The sequence below is a fragment of the Antrostomus carolinensis genome, unplaced genomic scaffold (genome assembly GCF_000700745.2).
Source record: "Antrostomus carolinensis isolate BGI_N321 unplaced genomic scaffold, ASM70074v2 scaffold10452, whole genome shotgun sequence".
NCBI lineage: Eukaryota > Metazoa > Chordata > Aves > Caprimulgiformes > Caprimulgidae > Antrostomus > Antrostomus carolinensis.
Window position 1 is genome coordinate 14,077 of NW_010297571.1, and position 18,219 is coordinate 32,295.

An 18,219-nucleotide genomic window follows, 5' to 3' on the forward strand; every position below is an offset into this window, starting at 1 on the left:
CTTCATCAAACACAAAATTAAAGAACATCATAGTAAAAGGAATAGCTCTTGTTACTGAGCAAAAGGACTACCCTGTATTTTAAGGTGGTGGGTAAGCCCAGGGAATGTGACATCGGGGTGAGATCAGGGATCCAGAGAGGAACAAATCTCCTCTTTTACCAGAGGCTGCATTAATATTGTCTGCGATTCACAACACATAGGAATCAACTAACCTACACTTTCATTCATAAGAGTCACATAAGCTTTTGGTAATATCTGAACCACAGAGAAATAGATAAAGCATATATTTTTCAATGTTCTTTCACTATTGGCTGACAAAACTACCTATTTCTTCAGGTCATAAGTACAATTCCTTTACAAAACTATGGGGAAGACAACAAAACACAAACAACTACCACTATGAAACATTACCATTTGAATCATTTTGTTTTCATACCTACCTTCGTTGTTCAAAGAAGGTGTGACCGGTCAGAATGGTAAGGGATTGTGTATATGAATGACGAGAACACACATAAAAGGCATTTAAAATATAACACATTAGAACTCAGCACCACCAGGAGGTCCAAGGTAAGGCACATGCTATTTGAAAGTGGCATTGCTGTACCTGTTGCTGATAAAAGTAAATGAGAGAGAATCCACTGAATTATTAGTTGGAGTTGCCCAGCAGTCGGTGAGGACCACCTTGAGCTTGCTGTCTGCTCTCTGGATCCCCACTTCAATCAGTACATCCTCACTGGCAGAGACACTGAAATTTTTTGGTATTGGGGAGTTTCCAATAAACAACTGCATTTCTGTTCTGAAGTGTCCAGATCCATGCAAATCCTCAAAGATGGTGTAAAGTCTGAAACAACAATTAGGCTCCTTTAAAGACCACAGATTTAACTGTGTGTTTCTATAAGTCAGTGCCTGTTTCTCCACCTCTTGTGCATTTAAGTAGTGAAGAGTTATCTGCAGTCCAGGATGTTAGGATACCTTTCAAGAGGAAAGGATGAAAATGCATTGAGTTTTTAGCTGGGAAGGCAAGGAGCATGGAAACGCAAGTGGGAAAATCCAGAGTGAAATGTCTTGGTGATACAAATAGAGCAGAGATAGATATTTGAGTGGAGCTAAAGGGGAACAAGACTATGAGCTCTCTTAAAGTTCAAAATAAGGAGAGTAAAAGGTTAGTGAAGAAGAGAAGAGCCAAAAAAATTAAGGAGAAGGGACAAATCTGAACAGTAAGTGAGGGATGTGAGAGAATTACAGAACTCGGAGAGAAGGGGACTGACAAAGACTTTGTGGGGGGATAGAAAGGAAAATACAACGTCTGGAGGATTAGGAAAGGGAAAGTGGATTTGGTGATGATCTCTTAAGTGCGGTGCTAGGCAAGAAAGCAGAGGTGCACTTGTACAAAGGCAGAACATTTACCACCAGAGCAAAGCTTGTGCTGCTTTTCTGCGAGTATGGGTTTGATTTTCTGTTAACAGTGGATATGATTCCATCTTATTTGAAGATGGGCCCTTCCATTTAAAAGTATTCGCATTACATGTCTTCTCTTTTTTCCAAGTTGATCAAATAAAGATTTGTGGGGGTTAAAAATTGCCATCCTCAGCACCCACATTGCAGTCTGCATACCTACATCAGCTGAAAAGATATACAACTTCATTGTTATGTTCCAAAAGCAAGAAAATACTGTTATTGCTACATGTGGTTGCCCAGGAAGCCAAAGAGAAGTCAGGAATTCTGGCCCTCAACCCTGCACCAGTGGCTCACAAAGGTTTATTTTCATCTATGGTTTAGCCAGACAATGTCCAAGCTTGTTGGCTGTTGGATCTATTGACACATTAGATGGAGCAGGAGAGAAGCACATAGCAGCGATCACCTGAGCACAGGACTCACAGGATGGCAGACTACTTAGCATAGCAAGTACTGTCACTGGATACAGCTAAGGTCCCTGAGGATTTTTCCAGTGCAGCAGCACTCAGCCACACAAAAGCATGTCAAAGCAGAGAGAGTTGCTACTTACCCTTCTGCAGTGTATCCAGAGGAAGTCAAGACATTGTTTTGAAACACACAGTGAATGGGACTGGCAACTTTTAAGTGGTGGATTACTCCCGGACTGGAAACATCATTCCGAAGGATGGTTTTCACTATGGTATTAGTCATGTTCTGCAACACAGAAAGAAGAAAGCACAACTTGTGAACATCAGTGTTTCTAGGGATATAGCAATCTACAGGCTTAGCAGCTTCAAGTGCTTAGGTATTGTCCATTCTCCTGGCTGCAAAAATCAAACAGATTAAACCTCTAGTATGTTAGTTGCTGTGTAGTGAGACAATGAAAACCCGCCAGCCTTCCTCCTCAGTCTGCAACGATCATTGCTCCACAAGGGAATTTCTGTACTTTGTACAGGCCTGAACATAGCCTTTGGTTTGGGATCCAAAGAAATAACCATCACTCTTTGTCCCCACTACCGGTAGCAGTTAGAATATTTGTCTAAATACAATGGTGTAATTGCTTTTAAGAAAAGAGAAGCTTCTGATATCTCCAAAGGGAACCCAGAGAGGCATGGGAAGTGACTCTCAGTTTGGAGAGGCCCTTGAGTTTTGCTGTCTGACCTCAAGGATTTCCCTTCTCTTTCTTGCTTGCCTCTCATCCCAAACAGAGAGGTAATTTTCCATCATAGGAAGGGGGTTTCTTTCTCCAAAGAAATTTCTTGGTCTGACATTTCAGCAACTAATAGACTGTCCTCCTAGCTAAGGATCTGCCATTGCCCCTCTCCTCACTCCCTCCCCACCCCCACCTCCCCATACCCCCAAGAAAAAAGTGCTCCAGGGCTTCTTTGCATTCACTCAGGGGACTTACGGTCTCAACTTCAGTGCCACAGTCACTCCAGCCTGCCTGCAGCACAACATGAGTGCCATTGCTGATGCTGACATTGCAGCGAGGCTCCCCCAGATACAGAGAGGTTTCAGGGATAGACTCCTGCTGCAAAAATCTCTTCTGGATGGCAAGGATGATCTTCTCATTTTCACAAAACACTCTCACTGCATCTTTAATGGACATCTCCTGGGCAGGTTTAATGAGGGGGACAGGAGATGCTTGAGGAGAAATGTTGGGTGTTGACACAGGATCCAGGGTGAGAGGAGGCAGCACTGTACTGGAGAACATAGTGTCCTCCAGAGCTTTGTGCTCAGTAGTAGAAAAGTCCAATGAAGCAACGGAAGAAACATGAGTTGAAGTTTGCAAAGATGTCTCAGGAATAACTGTGTTGTGTACAGGTTTCTTATCCGTCACTTTTGCCTTCTGTATGATAGGAAATGCTGAAGAGTGCCAAAAATAAAGGTACTGTTGTAATTTACAGGTTAAGATTAATTTCATAAGGTAAAAGCAAACTGGCAGGAAACAGTTACTGGCAGGAAACTAGCTTATTTGGTTTTTGAACTCACTCTACTTGCTGCCAAAGCTGTGGCTTTTTTTTTTTAAGAAAAAGCCCAAGAGATACATAAAGTGCCTGTGAGTAAAGCTGAAATGCTTTATATCCTGAGAGCTGCAATAATTAGTGTGCTCAAGTAAAACACCTATACACGACTTTTGGAAGATCAGTGCCTGCAAGAGATCCCCAACTGTAAGTTGCCCAGCAAGCGTTCATATGTTTTTGCCTAGTACTGTAGGAGACTGCACACTTCTGGATGGGGGGTATAAACAGAAGCAAAGTTTGTTAAAAAAACCTGGTCCCATTTGTGACCAGTTGATACCCAAAAGATATGACGCTGGTGCTTTGGAAAACCCATTTTGGGGGAAGTGCAGGACAAACCTCATATAACAGGCATACATCACACATATGTGTCCTAAGAGACACAGTGGGGAGCTGAACAAATGTGTTGGTAGCGAATTTTAATGGTTTCAGGAAGAAAGCAAGCAGGGGAAAAGGGGAAACACAGGCTGAGATCAATGTGTATGTTGAACACCCAACACCCAGCACAGGCTCTGGGGTTATCCCATGGCTCTTTGCTGGTACAAACGAAGTATTCATCCACCACTGACTTAAGAGAGCACCAAGATAATAAACACCATTTGCAGTGAAACACAAAGGTTGTGTTTCATCACACAAATATTCTCTTAAATAATTTTAATGGGCTGTACACACAAATAGCATCTATTTCCCAAGTAACATATAAAATCTGTACATATACATATATATATCCTTCTGGAAGTCCCCAGCTTTCAGAAATGCCCCAAATTAAAAAGTTGCTGATTTGAACATAAGAGGAAGAAAAAGAAATGTTTGAGCTCTTTCAGAGACAAATTTCCTAAAATCTCATTATTATAATGCTAAATATCTTGGTTAAACAAAACTGAACAAAGGTTGGTATCAGTTGACAAATCCTTGTGACTTCAGCCAAACAGTAGCTAGTCACTGTGGTTACAAAAACAAATATAAATTACCGAAGAAGCCTGAAAGAATTTGGGACTTTAAAGACCCATTATATGTCAGCTAACAAATTATTTAAGGAAGGAGAGAAGCTAGACAAATTGACTCATACAAAGAAGTAGTTTGTAATACCATTTTGTCTCTGCTGCCATACAGAGGTCAAACCATGTACCTAGTGCTTTCTGTTACCTTCTCTGTTATGTCTGCTGTCCCCTCTGCTGCTGCTAATGAAAATAACTAACAATCTTGACAATCCTATCTAATTTTAATGGCAAATATGAGAAAACAGAACTGTTAAAAGAACCTTACAAAGACAACATTAAATATTAATATAGTAAACTCTCATGACAGAGTATTAAAGAACTTAACGTTCACTGCAAGACTTTTCCATTACGATCCAGCTGAAAACAATGAACCAAATTAATCCCTGGCAAAATTTCAAGACCTGTGGCAAGTGTGACCATCATCTAGTAAAGATCAGATCACTAAGCATTCAGTTAGCCTTTAGATAATAATTTTTTTTTGCCTTCACAGATTCTTCCAGGCCTTTCTGGATGCACATCAGCAAATCCTTCATTGCAGCTGCACTGGTAAAACCCAAGCGTGTTATGACACGATGCATCCGGGGAGCAGTCATCTTCTTCACTTTTGCACTCATCGTAATCTGTTGGATATATTTAAGCAAAAGGTAAAGGTGGAGAGTGTAGAAACAAAAATGTGAAACTGGTTCTGAAACTGGAGCACAGCCATATCATGGTGGGATTATACCTCTTAGGTGTGGTAGTCTACAGGACATTGCAGGCAACTGCTGGGTCTAGAAGAGGTGAGATAAGGGAAGCACAAACTGCAGGGCTAATTGCAAGGCATGGACAAAACCCTCCAGGAGTTGTGCTACCAGTGATGCTCAGCAGATATTCACTGAAATGTAGGCACCCTGATGCAGAGCTCCTATCCTACTAAATTGATCGACAGCCCAAGGGGATGTTTCTAACCCCAGGGTTTTCCTCAGTTGCCTCCCCCATTTCACACTGCCGAAGAGATGGTTAGTAAATGCCCAGCATGAGTAAAGCAGAAGGGTTGTGTTACTCGTCCAAGTTACGATCTAGTTGCTTTCTTAATTTTTACCTGGCCAAAATTTAATAATAGGCTTTATCATCTTTCTAGTTCTGAAGAACTATTGGGATACAAGCTGCTCCTTACCTTTTATGGAGATACTGCTCTTGTCAACTGTGAAATAGGAGCTGTGCGCAAAGGCATCATGAAAAGTGGTGTTGACGTAGTAGATATCCACATCTTCTGCAATCAGTAAATTGAAACTTACCACCGTGCTCCCATTAGTAATACCCGTTATCAACACCTTAATCAGACCAGCATCCATCTGCTGAAGAACCTCAAGAGGCAGAGATTTATGTACCTGGAATAAAAACAAAAGGCATGTGAAGATGGACAGATAGAAGCAATTACATCTTAGGCTTTGTACTCTACCCAGAAGAGACTTTTATGCATTACAATGGCGCTTCATACTCTGGAGGGAAGCAGCAGAAAATTTACTTATTGCTTTATAATGTTTCCCCTCTACAACAGCTGAAGGATATGGGATATATTTAACTGTGAATATTAAACAAGCTAAGCAATTAAGATACCTCATTTGTCATTTAGCACAGGTCCTTACCTCTGGTAACAGCAAGGGAGGGAGGATTCCAGGAAGAGGAGGCAACCTAATACGAGAAGGAGCTGCCAATGGAAGTGTAGATGCCTCCTGACACCCCATATTGCATATATGTCTTAGAGAGCTCCCTCAGCTCAGGTACACTACAGCTTAGAGCAGACCACACTTGAGCATTTCTTCACAGGCAATTTATCACCAGAACCACACAAATAACTCCTCTTTTTACATGACCGGACCAGGGTAAAGAAAACAGAAAAGTGTTTCATTTCATCATCACTGACACACAGTTCAACTTCCCATCAAATTAGTCTTCAATTTGATTTCAGGAATATTTCATTAAAGTCTTCCCTGAGGAGTGTCATATTTTTTCTGCAAATTCTGACTGTCATCAGGGCACGCAGCCCTGACTCACGATCCTCCTTGAAAGTCCAAGAGCTGGGCAAGGAAATGGCTCTCTACTATTTTGAATAGGAACAGTCACCCTCAAAGTACTGCAGCACCAAATCACAGCTGAACTTAAGTCAGTCTACAGAAATCAATAAAATTCACAGTCTGTACATAGTAACCTTGGACATCACTAGTGGCTTAAGAAAGAAAATGACACCTTTTCCAGAGTACACTGAGCCTTAGTCATGATAGCCCCAGAAGCTGCCTCCTTTACTACACTGGAGAGCAAGATGGTCTGCTCTCTGTGGGGTGGAAAAACTTGTGTGAGGCTTTGCATCAGCTGAGCTGCTCAGCTTCTCCATAGTCCATCTCAGATGGAGGCACCAACCCCTCTCAAAGTGATAAGCAGATTGGAGCTGTATGTTCCACCTCTTCACTTTCCACCCTCCATGGCTGGGTGATACCTCTGGAGGGCAGCTGCCCACAGGAACATCTCCTCCTTCTCCCACAGGAGGACAGTCCATGGGGCAGAGCACCCAGGCATACTCAGTACAGTAGCTTTTGCATTTCCAGCACTGTTCCTCTTTATCTCCAGGCCCAGCACCAGTCACAGGAGAAACAGACACAGGTCAGGTGGCAGCATCTCATGGTACCAATGCCAGACAAGACACGAGCCTAATATTAATTCAGCTTTAAAAAACGTGTTGAAAAAACATTATACATAGAAATAAAAACCTATTTCTGAGAAATTCACCACAAAGTGAAACTGGTGACCATCCACAAGTGCTCCCCTCAGTCCTTTTCCTCTAGTTGTCCACGTAAGGGGCCTGATAAGACTGCACTGGACTCCTTGCCCACCTGCATGTCCCAGGGGAAAGCAGGGCACACGCACACACACACACACACACACACTCACACACACACACATAGGTTTGCGTGCCAGGTCTTGCCACAACATCTAACCACAATGCAGGCAGAGCACACACCTGAAGAAGAGATGCCAGGGCAAATACAGGCTGAGTGATGCCGTCTATCAATGTTGTGAATTTTTGCATTAGAATTGTATATTTTCTGTTCCCCCTTTCTCCAGGAGATTCTCACAGATCCTCTGTTTCTTAGTATCTTTCACATGCATTTAGGTAGCCTTTTTATGTTCCTCCACACTTGCAAATAGAAAATGCAGCAACAGAAAATGTGGGACACAACTTTCAAGCCTGCAACAGTACGGGCTGTTCTGAGCTATTGGTATTAAAACTGCACTTAGAAACTGCCAGCAAAAGTGCAACAGGAGACTGCCCACGGTAAGAGAGCAGTTCCCAGCAGCATGCGAAGGACAAATCCCATGCCATCCCTGTCAACCCTCCTGAGGCTGGGATACACGTAGCTTCATTGTACCTAGCAGTCACTAGCTTCAGTGCAGGACATGGAAATGGAAACAGCCACAGAAATACCTGAATTTTTGTGATTTCTCAGCATACTTGCACTTTGCCTTCACCCTCCCATGGCCATCAGGCTCCCAGGAGATGCTAGCAGAGAGGCAGGCACAGCAGCAGAGCAACCCCATGGTAAGGGCCAGACAAGAAGCACTTGGCCCAAGTGAGAACTGCCTTGCACAGGAGAGTCACACCTCTTTCCCAGCACCTTGCTCTGCTTTAGGCCTTCTCTTTAGGGCACACAGCTCACTTCCTTCCCTAGCTCAACCTTTCAGAGAATTAAATAGGCAGGCAGGGGCTGTCACCTCCAACCCCCTCTTCCTCTACACATCTTCTGCAGGAAATATCTGGAGCAGCAGGGCTGGATTTCAGCCATGAGTTTAAGGCAGAGCTTATGAAAGTGGTGCAATGCTCAGGAGTGCAGGCAGTGACCAGGGAGAGCCCAGAGAAGAGGCAAAGCAAGGGTCAGCAGTAGGAGCCAACAGGAGAAGCAGCTTCATTTCTCTTGCACCCTTGCACAGAGCTCGTACATTTTGTGCTGGATTCTCCCAGGCAACCACAGCTCTTGCGCACCTATGTGCCAAGCCTGACTTACCTGCCTGCTGTGTGTTATCCAGCCCTGACTTACTTGCCTCCACAGGCAGAACTGGGATGATGGAAAGAGCTAACTTCCCTATGAAAACCTGGGCAGACCACAGGCTGTCCTTGTCAGCTCCCAAATCTCCCATTTCACCAAGCCAAGGGGCTCTTGGGTCCCTTCTCCTCTCTCTTTCTGCTGTTTCAGAAGTGTGTACAGAAAAGTTGGAGGCCAGCCCTAAGTTTTCATCTTTCATAGTTTTTGTCTGAACTTCAGGACATTAAATACGCACACCAGTGACATCCTCTAAGCCCATCCCTGATTTCACCTGTGTTCCCTTCTCATCTGTCCTGAAGATTTTATTTTATCAGTGTGTCATTTTACCTAAGGCCTGGGATTTTTTTTTTATTTTTTTTTTTTTTTTGTTTGCTTTTTTTGACGCTTACAAGATTCAGCTGGATAGGGTGCTGGGCCATCTTGTGTTTTTGCCAAGAAAAGTTGGATCAGATCATCCTTGAGGTCCCTTCCAAACTGATATTCTATGATTTTATCTGGTCGATTGCTTGGTTTGTTTCTGTCCTTATTCTTTTTTTTCCTTGCAAAGCAGGACTCTGCTTGAAAAGCATCAGGGAGACATTCACAGTATTTGTGTTTAGCCACTAGGTGACACTACAAAACCCTTTATCCAGAAGGCTACATGCTTTCACTACAGGTACCACACCCTAGGTTATCAAAATAATGGTTGATGAAGTGATGCTAGAAAAAAAGGAAAAGGAAGAGTGAACTTTTTAGAAGAAAATATTCAATGTATAATACCCTTGTGTATGAGATTTTCTTACTAGACAAATAAATTCTCTTGTGATCCATCACTGTCTCTACGATTTCTGTAGCACACAAAGGAAACATGACCAATGCCAGACCAGGAGGAATTGGTATGCCAGAAAAAGAGCCACAAGAAAGGGAGAGGACATGAACAAAATTAACATGACCATCGAAGGAAGGGAAAGTCTCTTGCTCAGGCAAGAAAAACTGGAGAAACATAAATTCCAAGATGGCCAGATGGAAGCCACACTAAAACCAATCTAACAGGATGGGAAAGGTCAATAGTATTTTTTGAGCAAAAGGAAAGTGGCAGACCCAGGCAGCCAGGCTCGCCCCATGGGTGGCTATGGCATGTTTGGTGGGTATTCTGGGACCACCCATCCATAGGTCTCAGGCAAAATATCAGCAGCTCATTGGAGCTATTGTGGGTACCGACAGAGAAGTCTGCATGGCCAGCAGAGCAGGGAATGCATTGGCAGTCTGGGAACTGGAAACAAGTAAGTAAAAGGTACATTAATTTGAACAGAACCCTGCATGACGCCTGTTGCACTCAAAGAGAGAAAAAAATCTCCCCACTGTCGGCGCTTTGGCTGCATCTTCAGAGAGAAGGTACTAGAGCACACATCTGCACAGCCACCATCACCACCAGTTTTTAGAATGTCCCAAATTGTAGATAAACTCAAATCAACAAAAGGGGTGAAATTACATGGGAAGAGTGAAACTGCTTTAGTCCCTGTATCATGTATTTTAAGTGCATTAAGCTACATCAAATGAAGGCTAAGTCACTTCCAAATGAGGGGGTCATCTTCATATGGCAATATCGTTTATTAGTTTCACATTTTTTGTCGGTCAGTTAAGACACCCAAATTCAAAAAAACCTTTCCACTCAGGAATTTAATGCACCCCAGTGAGTTCATTTTAAAATCAAACCTATTGACCTCCTGATTCATTTTCTGGAGGACAAGCCCTAGCTGTCATGATATTCTTCTTGGCTGTTGCAAAAGCCAGGCTGAGCAAAACCTAAGACTAAAATACTCTCTCATCCTTAGCTACAGTTTTTCAGTTGCATTGCAAAGCAGAAGGTGAAACTAGCCTGGACAGTGTCAGTGCAAGCTGTTACATCACGTTTTTACCTCATTCTCATCTACACATTATTTAAGGACAGTTTTTCCATTTGCTGTGCCGACAATTTAACCACATGGCACTTAACTGCTGGGGCAGCTCTACGCTAAAGACCACTGTAAACATTAGGATTTATAAATCCTCTGAATTGTAGATGGTGACTCCAAAGAGTTTAAAAAAAAAAAAAGCTCTGTCAAAGTTTATTCAACTGGAACCTAATAGTACTTTTAAAGCCTATTAAACTTTCCTCACTTACTTTAAAGGATCAATTTCTGTCCCTTGTAACCTGGAAAAAAAATGCAGATCTTTGTTTTCTTACACTGTCTTTTCTTTGGCATGTAGAAGTACAACATTCATAATAAAACACTCGCAACATATTTTGCCATATACAGTAGCTATGCAACTGTAGCCCATATACAGTGGCTCAGAGGTATCAACACTAACACATCTTGCCAGCTGATCCACAAAACCAGTGTGCTGGAAAAAGGACTCATTTCCTTATAATCAGAAGTTACCATTTTCTGCCAGAAACTTTGAGGATTTGGTAAAACTGACACAAAACTTACTTTAGTTTCTTTATGCAATCATTTTACGAATTTTACAAATATATTTGTATCCATGATTTTCTGTATTAAGATATCTGACTAAGTGAAGGAAATATGTTCATTTTAGTCCAATTTAATACTATGCTATTCCAAAACAGCCTCAGGCGGCGAGTGATGCTGAATGAGAGTGAGGTCAGTGGAGAGTTGTTCCCTTTTCACTTTGCTAATCACGTCGCTCTCATGTTCTGATGTGACAGCCTGGGGTCAAACCAACTGTGAGAAAGCTGTGCTCCACTAACACATCCAGAAAGGTGCAAACCGGTAACGACCAGTGGGAAATTTATTTGATATCCAAGAAAATATCACACACAGCTAAACAGATCACGCTTTTCCCTGCTTGCAGTTGTCTCTAACCCCACGCTGGCCAAACCTCTGCCCAAAGATGAGCTGTTGTCAGTGCACCCGCTGCCAACAGCTGTATTTCAGTGACAGGATGTAGCTCTGTACACAGTGAGAGTTTGGGGAGAACTCTGCGGGATCTGAAAATTCATACAATTGTCAGCGATGGATTTATCATCACAGGTATCAAGGCCTCTGAAAAGACGGATAGTTAAGGGGAGATAAGGAAGGCAATAAAGCAGCCCAGCATAATCAGTGGTTTTCCAACTCAGGTGTGTTTGATTAAACACCAGCAGGAACAAACTTCTGATAAATTCACTAAGAAATTAGGAGAGTGATACTGTCAAAGGCAAGGCCTGGGAATTATGAGAGCATTAAAGGCACAGTTGATATTGCAGTGTGCTTTGATATCCTGCGCTCTAATTAGAAGTGAGGGTAGAGGTGACTTATCAAGAAACCACTCCCTCTGCAGATATGAGGCTACAAAAACAAGGATGATTATAAGAAACGTCAACCCTAACGTACTATGACAAAGGGTAATTAAATCATACAGTTCATTAATATACCATTGTGCAGGGCAAGTATATCAGAGCACTTTGCAAATATCCATTAACTTTTCACCACACACCCCTGGAGGAAATCAATAAACCAATATAACCAGGTATGAGGAGCAGAGGAAATGGAGGCACCAGAGAATTCCCAGATCCTGATCTCACTCTAAAACACAACTGCACTCTTATCCTGCAGTCTCAGACAACCAGGGGAACTCAGAACTCACAGGTGTGTCAAGGGACACGTGGCATTCATGGGAAAAATACCACACACATGGTTTCATTAGGACACGTAGCAGGTCATATCCTTCTTAGCCACTTACTTCATCAACAAAGAGCTGTGCAAAGGTTTGGTATTCCTCACTGCTTGTATTGCTAAAGCCTGGAGAGTATTTCACATTTGTTATCCGCACCATGCCACTAAGTTTCTGAACAGCTGCAAAGTAAGAAAAAGACAATTTAAATACATGTTCCATGGGCTATAGTCCATGGACAAGTGTGTGACCGTCATTGGCACGCCTGGCCAAACAGGGTATGCATCAACTCATAACAGCAGAAGGCCAGCCCTCTGAAATGTAGCCAAAACCCTAAATGCCTAAACATAGGCATCCAGCACCTTAGTCTGCCCTCTGACCCCCAGATGACTCTCAAGAAGGGCACTGACCTCCTGTAGCCCAGCTCTGTCTCAGGTGCTCTGAGGCATCTGAAATGTTGCTATGGCTATGTTCAGGCACTTGAATTGCTATCCTGGCCTCAGCTAGCTGTCCCAGCTCCTTCTACACACAACAGGGTGACAACAGTCCCTCCAGAGGACAAACCATTGCAGCACCAAGGTCCTCCCTCCAACCTCAGAGGAAGGCTAGACAGCTGCCTGAGATTAGACATCTACACTTTAGACAGCTATTGTAAGATAACGTGAACCCCAACAGGGTGTACACTCCCTCCCTGAAGTTGTATCTGTCTGCTGAATCACATTAAGGGAGTCTCAAATGTTTTAGGTTACTTCTCAAAGTCACTGGTTTTGGCATTGTTGCTACAGACACTGAATGAGACCACAAGCAGGACAGAAAGAACTTCTCGAGAAAGAATTCGTACTCCTAGCATCCTTTTAGCAACTAGCCAGGCCAGTTGACTGTCATCACCCAATACTGTGACCATTGTCAGGCAATTGTCTTCACACTGCCTTCCAGCTGCTAACAGATCATCACTTCTAGCAAACCAAGAGTTGTCTGAGGCTGACTCTCCGTGTCAGAGATGTTGCCACAAGGAGGAGCTATATATTAAATGTCACCAAACGTGGATTTTTGCCCTCTGAATTTCCTGCCCTGGGGCTAGCAAGATACCACTATGGTGGTTCTTCCTCATGTTCCCCAGGCATAATACCTTCACAAGCTTCTTTCCCAGCAAAAGCACTTGGCTGAATATTTGATTCACCAGGAAAAGAAAACAAGTTTTTATGAACTGAACTTGTTTGTGTAGAACTCTTCAAGTTGTTCTCCATCTGGAAGAACTGACCTTTGGTTTTTTGACAGTTAAAATTAGCTTTTTTTTTAAAAAAAAAAAAAAAGTTCTTATAAAAAAAAAAGTTCTTATAAAAAAAAAACCCACATTTTTTTTTTTACTCTTCCCTACATTGAAAGGGGGCAGGGGGAACACAAAGCAAAGCAGTAAATGGAGCTTTTCAATTCAGATCAACATGTTGTTCAGTTCAAAATTATGTTTCCTCCATTTGACCACTGAGGGCTCAAATCAGTTATTTACCTGGCTCTGTTTCCAGGTCTCACCCATGCCAGGCAGGTCGTTTGCCTTCTCAGGTCTCTAAGGTAACTCTGTAGGTGGCTACTGCTGCAGTACCCTGGTGCCAGCGCATGTAGGAGAAAGCAAGATGTGTGGCAAAGGGACAAGTAGTACATTTTTTGGTGAGCCACACTCAGTGCACTATATGATTCGTTTCATCTGTTTTGAGATGAAGAAATGTAACAGCGATAAAACTAACTGCCAAATTACCAGAAAGAGAGAGAAATTACTTTGACATGCTGATTTAGAAAAAAGTGTCAATTCCTAGAAGAAAATAATTTTGACATAGAAAAACTAGTTTCAGATGCCTTCATCCCAGACCACTTATTCCAGGTGTGCATCTTTCCTGACTCTGAGTGAGGCTTTGCTTCTCATGCAGCTGAACTACCACGTGTGGTTCAGGCCCCCGCTGAATGCATACTCACTGTGATCCATGGCTGGCTTTGGGCTGGGAGCTGGAGGGGTGCCTGGCAAAGTTGATGACCCCAGGGCTCCAGTGTATGTCTCGAGCCAAGAGCTGTTCTTTCTTCCCATCTCTACATGTGCTCTGAGAGTGGCATTGAGGGCGGGAAGGCCAGCATCCTCCGTGGCTGGCAGAGCTGTACTGGGGCTACCTTGAGAGCTGGCTTGGGGAACACCAAAAGCTGTGTGACTTCTGGTGGCAGCCGAGGTTGTTTGATTTGGAGACCCCAGCAATGGCGAACTGAGTTGCTCTTGCCCAGCTGTGCCTGTGGGCACATTTGTGAGAGCAGCCACTTGCTGTGATGCACGGCGGGAAGCCTCTGCCACAGAGCTTTGCTGTGATGGACTTACGGCCACCCACTGCTCTGTGCTCATGGCCAGTTCCTTGCTGCTTGCAACCTCAGTGGCCATGGGGCTGTTGTCCCTGCTGAAGCCCATCTGTGGTGCCAGGCCTTTTTTCCAAGGGGCTGGAGGAGCGCTGGTGGGAGAATGACCACGGGGCACTTGTATGTCACCCAGGGGCAGTGCAGCAGGGAGGTGTACAGCAGTGCTCATCTCAGAGCCTATGGCAGCCACCACCTCAGTGGTGACAGGGGAAGCAGGGTCTGCAGGGCTTACTTCTTCAGGAGCAAACTCTGTGCTGTTTGCTATTTCAGGAGACATGGTTTCAGTGAGAGGGTTCACAATCTCACCTGCAACACAGAAAATGCACATTGAAATGGGACATCAAACTAGATGAGGAGGCACCAGGGTATGACCTAAAAACGGGACTGAGAACACGCAGCCATGCATAATAGCCTTACAGAAACAGGTCTTGGATATTTCATTAACACATGGTAGTATACGTGATTTTTATGGTGTTGAATCTGGTTTATGCCTACACAAAGAAGCAGATTTGATTCCTGGGTCCCCTCTTCTGGTTGGCAGTGGGAAGAAATTAGCCACAGACATAGTAAAAGAGGAAAAAATATGCTTCATGTTGCTCAGCAGTGAGTTACTAGGCTAATCAAGGAGGATCTCAAAGATATTTCATCTGAAGATGTATATAAGGTTCACCTTCATGTTCAGAGGCAGATAGTATATACTTCTTCAGCCAGAGACTGCAAAGGTGCATCTATATACACGTTTTGTGCTATATAAATGGTAGCAATAAAAGCAGAGGTAAAAAAAACACAACTTATTCCAACTTTTCATGGCAAAGGGAAACTACATGCCAGTCTTCTGCTCACCCTCACAGTTTCTTCCAGGCCAGGACGGATTGGTATCCATCGTTGTCTTGCATCTGCACAGGTATGAGCCCACCAAATTGATACACTCTGCAAACACAGAGCAGTCATTCTCGGTATGAGAAGCACATTCATCCCAGTCTGTAAAACCAAAACCAGACCATCAATCAGGCAGGCTCCCTTCTGGCTGCATTAAGCTAGAAATAATCATAAAGTAGTTATTTCTTCAGTTTTTGAATTTATGAATGTCATTTTCCTTTTTCATTGTTTACCTGACAGCCAAGCTCTGAGTGATGCATAACACTATATGTGTTGTTATTCTCTCACATAAAAATTAACATATTTTCTCCAGGTAAAGACATTTAAATACTTTTTTTAGAAGTAAACACTTATTTGAAGTGAAAAAAATGTTGTAGGTTTGTACTATAGCTATATCAAAAGCAAACATCTTACCAAGTTCTGCATACAGTGCCTCCAGATACATCAGGTAATGAATAGATCTGTTACCACTAGCTACCCGTAGATAGAATATTAAATAGACATTTAATCCAAATAATCTTCTGCTTCAAATAAAAGGCAAATGCAAGTAACTCTCACGAGAAGCACTCTTCAGTTCTCAACGGAGGAAGTGCTAAGGGCAAAAACTCTTTTTATAAAAAAAATTTTCGCAAAGGTAATACTGTAAAACTGTGACCCTCTTTCTGGCAGTCTCAGAAAAGAGATCCGAGTTAATCAATGCATGAATATGCTCTAAGGGTGTTCCTTATGTCTAATTTCAGCTGCTCTGAATCAGTTAGAGGTGCTTCTTTCGTGGAGTTATAGACCTGTTTTATTGCTGAGATTCTTCACTCTTGAGAAATTTAGATCTGGAGTCTTATATTATCATTCTCACCTTGTTTCAACAAACATGCAAGGGTTGAATTAATACTTTGGATGTTAATAATCTCAGTGAATCCCCTGTGAGCCCTCCCCATGTGCACTTTCTCCCTTGTGCATACACCTTCACTGCCTCAGGGCCATAAGTGAGGGAGAGCAGAAAACTAAACTGAAAACTGTTTTGGGATGAATAATTCTGATCAGAGACCAGAAAATTGTTTTGAACAATCCATTATTGTAAGTGCTTGTTCTGCAAATGTGCAGAGATTAATCATTATGACTATTTCTCTAAAACAAAGGAAAGTCCCATTCTGTAAATAGAAAGTGCAGAGAAGGTATGTGCATGCACATACATGTGTTCATCTTTCTGCTTGCAGATAGCCTTCCCCTTTTACTTCCTTCCAGCTAATATTTCAATTCTTTTTCCTTTCTTTGTCATTAGGTAAGTCTTGTATCCATGATTGTTTTCATTAGACAATTTCACATGCCTATATGGCCAGCATCTGCCTCTTATGTTACAGCCTAAGCCACTTAGAGGGAATACAGAAGTATGCGGGATTGACTGAAGCACGAGAAATATAAGTGCTCTCATTAATGCCTTACCATGCTATGGAGTAATTGTGGCTCTTGATAGCTTCAAACACCATCTGAGAGATGCTACCGTGCTAATTGCCAAATAACTTATATTCACCGGCTCCACTGTCTCTGAGGGTTTCCTTTCTCCTCACTTAGCATGGCTTTTTAAGCAAATTCCTTCACCTCCAGTGGCCACATTCAGTCACGCATCAGGACAGAACACTTATGTTCTCGGTGCTCACTGGCACTAGTCCATCACTCACGCACATACATGCTGCACTTTTTTTCCTCTATAACCATTACATCTCAGCCAAAGTGTGCTCTGTGCTCTCTTTCTGCACTCTTGGCATCTCTCTGGCCTTTCACATTTGACAAGTACCTTCCTCACACACACACCTCAACCAACAAAAAATATTAAAAAGACCCCACTTTTATGTTCACTCCAATTACCCATTACATCTGTAAGAGGGACATGCAATAGGTAAAAATCTGTGAAATTCTTTGCCTAATGATGTTGCAGATGCTAAAGGTTTGCATTACTTCATGGGGAACTCAGGGAGGAGAAACCCAAAGAAACCACTTTGGATTCAGGGAGCCCTGGAGCTGAAAATAGTTGGTGGCTAAGACAGTATTAGCAAGAGACATTGTCTACACTTACTGTATTGTTACACTTCTCCAGGAATTGGCTCCTGGCTGCTACTGAGGACATGATATTGTGCTAGATGTCCTTTTTCTTTTCTTACCGTGCCTCACACAACAGATGGACATTTTAGTGTCTCTATTAATCATGTTAGTAAACTTAATAATGTATGAGTCTTCAAAGAGAGATGCAATTGCTCCACTCCCTTCAGTTGTGCTATCCCTTCTGACTTCTCATCCTTGCAGTTTTGAAGTTGAATACCCTGCTCTGCCACTCTCACTAAACAAAGCACAAAGCCTTTGGGTGGCCAGGCTCCACAGAGGATCCGGGTGCAATTGTTCCACTGGTGCAAGAAGATCTATGCGGGCTTACCGTCACTGCACACATCCCAGGGTTCTCGTGGCTCAGGAGGAAAAACAGCCCATTATACAAATCTTCCCTTCATGTGCTGCACTCCTTAACTTTATTTTCCACATTTGGTTTTAGGAAACTCATGTCAAACAAATGCTTGTTTGGGCAGAGCTAAGAAATAAACCCCTTTTCTCTACCCCTAAGGAGAAGTGGAGAATCTGTCTGTGCTCCTGGCTAAGAGTGAAGCTCCTGGAAGCCACCTGGTTTTCTGCAGTTAAAGTAACAGTCCAGAGCTATTGCCTTCTTCCTCCCCATTCTTTTGGTCCCAGGATCTATAACATTTGTAAAACATTTTGGCACACACCAGTATCCTG

The 18,219-nt window shown here is 42.8% G+C and overlaps 1 protein-coding gene across 1 annotated transcript in view; it reads right to left on the reverse strand.

Annotated features, from left to right (window-relative positions):
- UMODL1 (uromodulin like 1) overlaps nt 1-18,219 on the reverse strand; it is a 43,677-nt gene that overhangs the window by 6,507 nt on the left and 18,951 nt on the right. Inside the window, exons 10-17 of the mRNA XM_029083537.1 lie at nt 15,406-15,543; nt 14,140-14,868; nt 12,241-12,353; nt 5,613-5,826; nt 4,939-5,076; nt 2,843-3,300; nt 2,006-2,148; nt 605-841 (exon numbers count right to left, since the gene is read on the reverse strand). Of these exons, the coding sequence (XP_028939370.1) occupies nt 605-841; nt 2,006-2,148; nt 2,843-3,300; nt 4,939-5,076; nt 5,613-5,826; nt 12,241-12,353; nt 14,140-14,868; nt 15,406-15,543 (2,170 nt within the window). The remainder of the gene's footprint in view (nt 1-604; nt 842-2,005; nt 2,149-2,842; nt 3,301-4,938; nt 5,077-5,612; nt 5,827-12,240; nt 12,354-14,139; nt 14,869-15,405; nt 15,544-18,219) is intronic.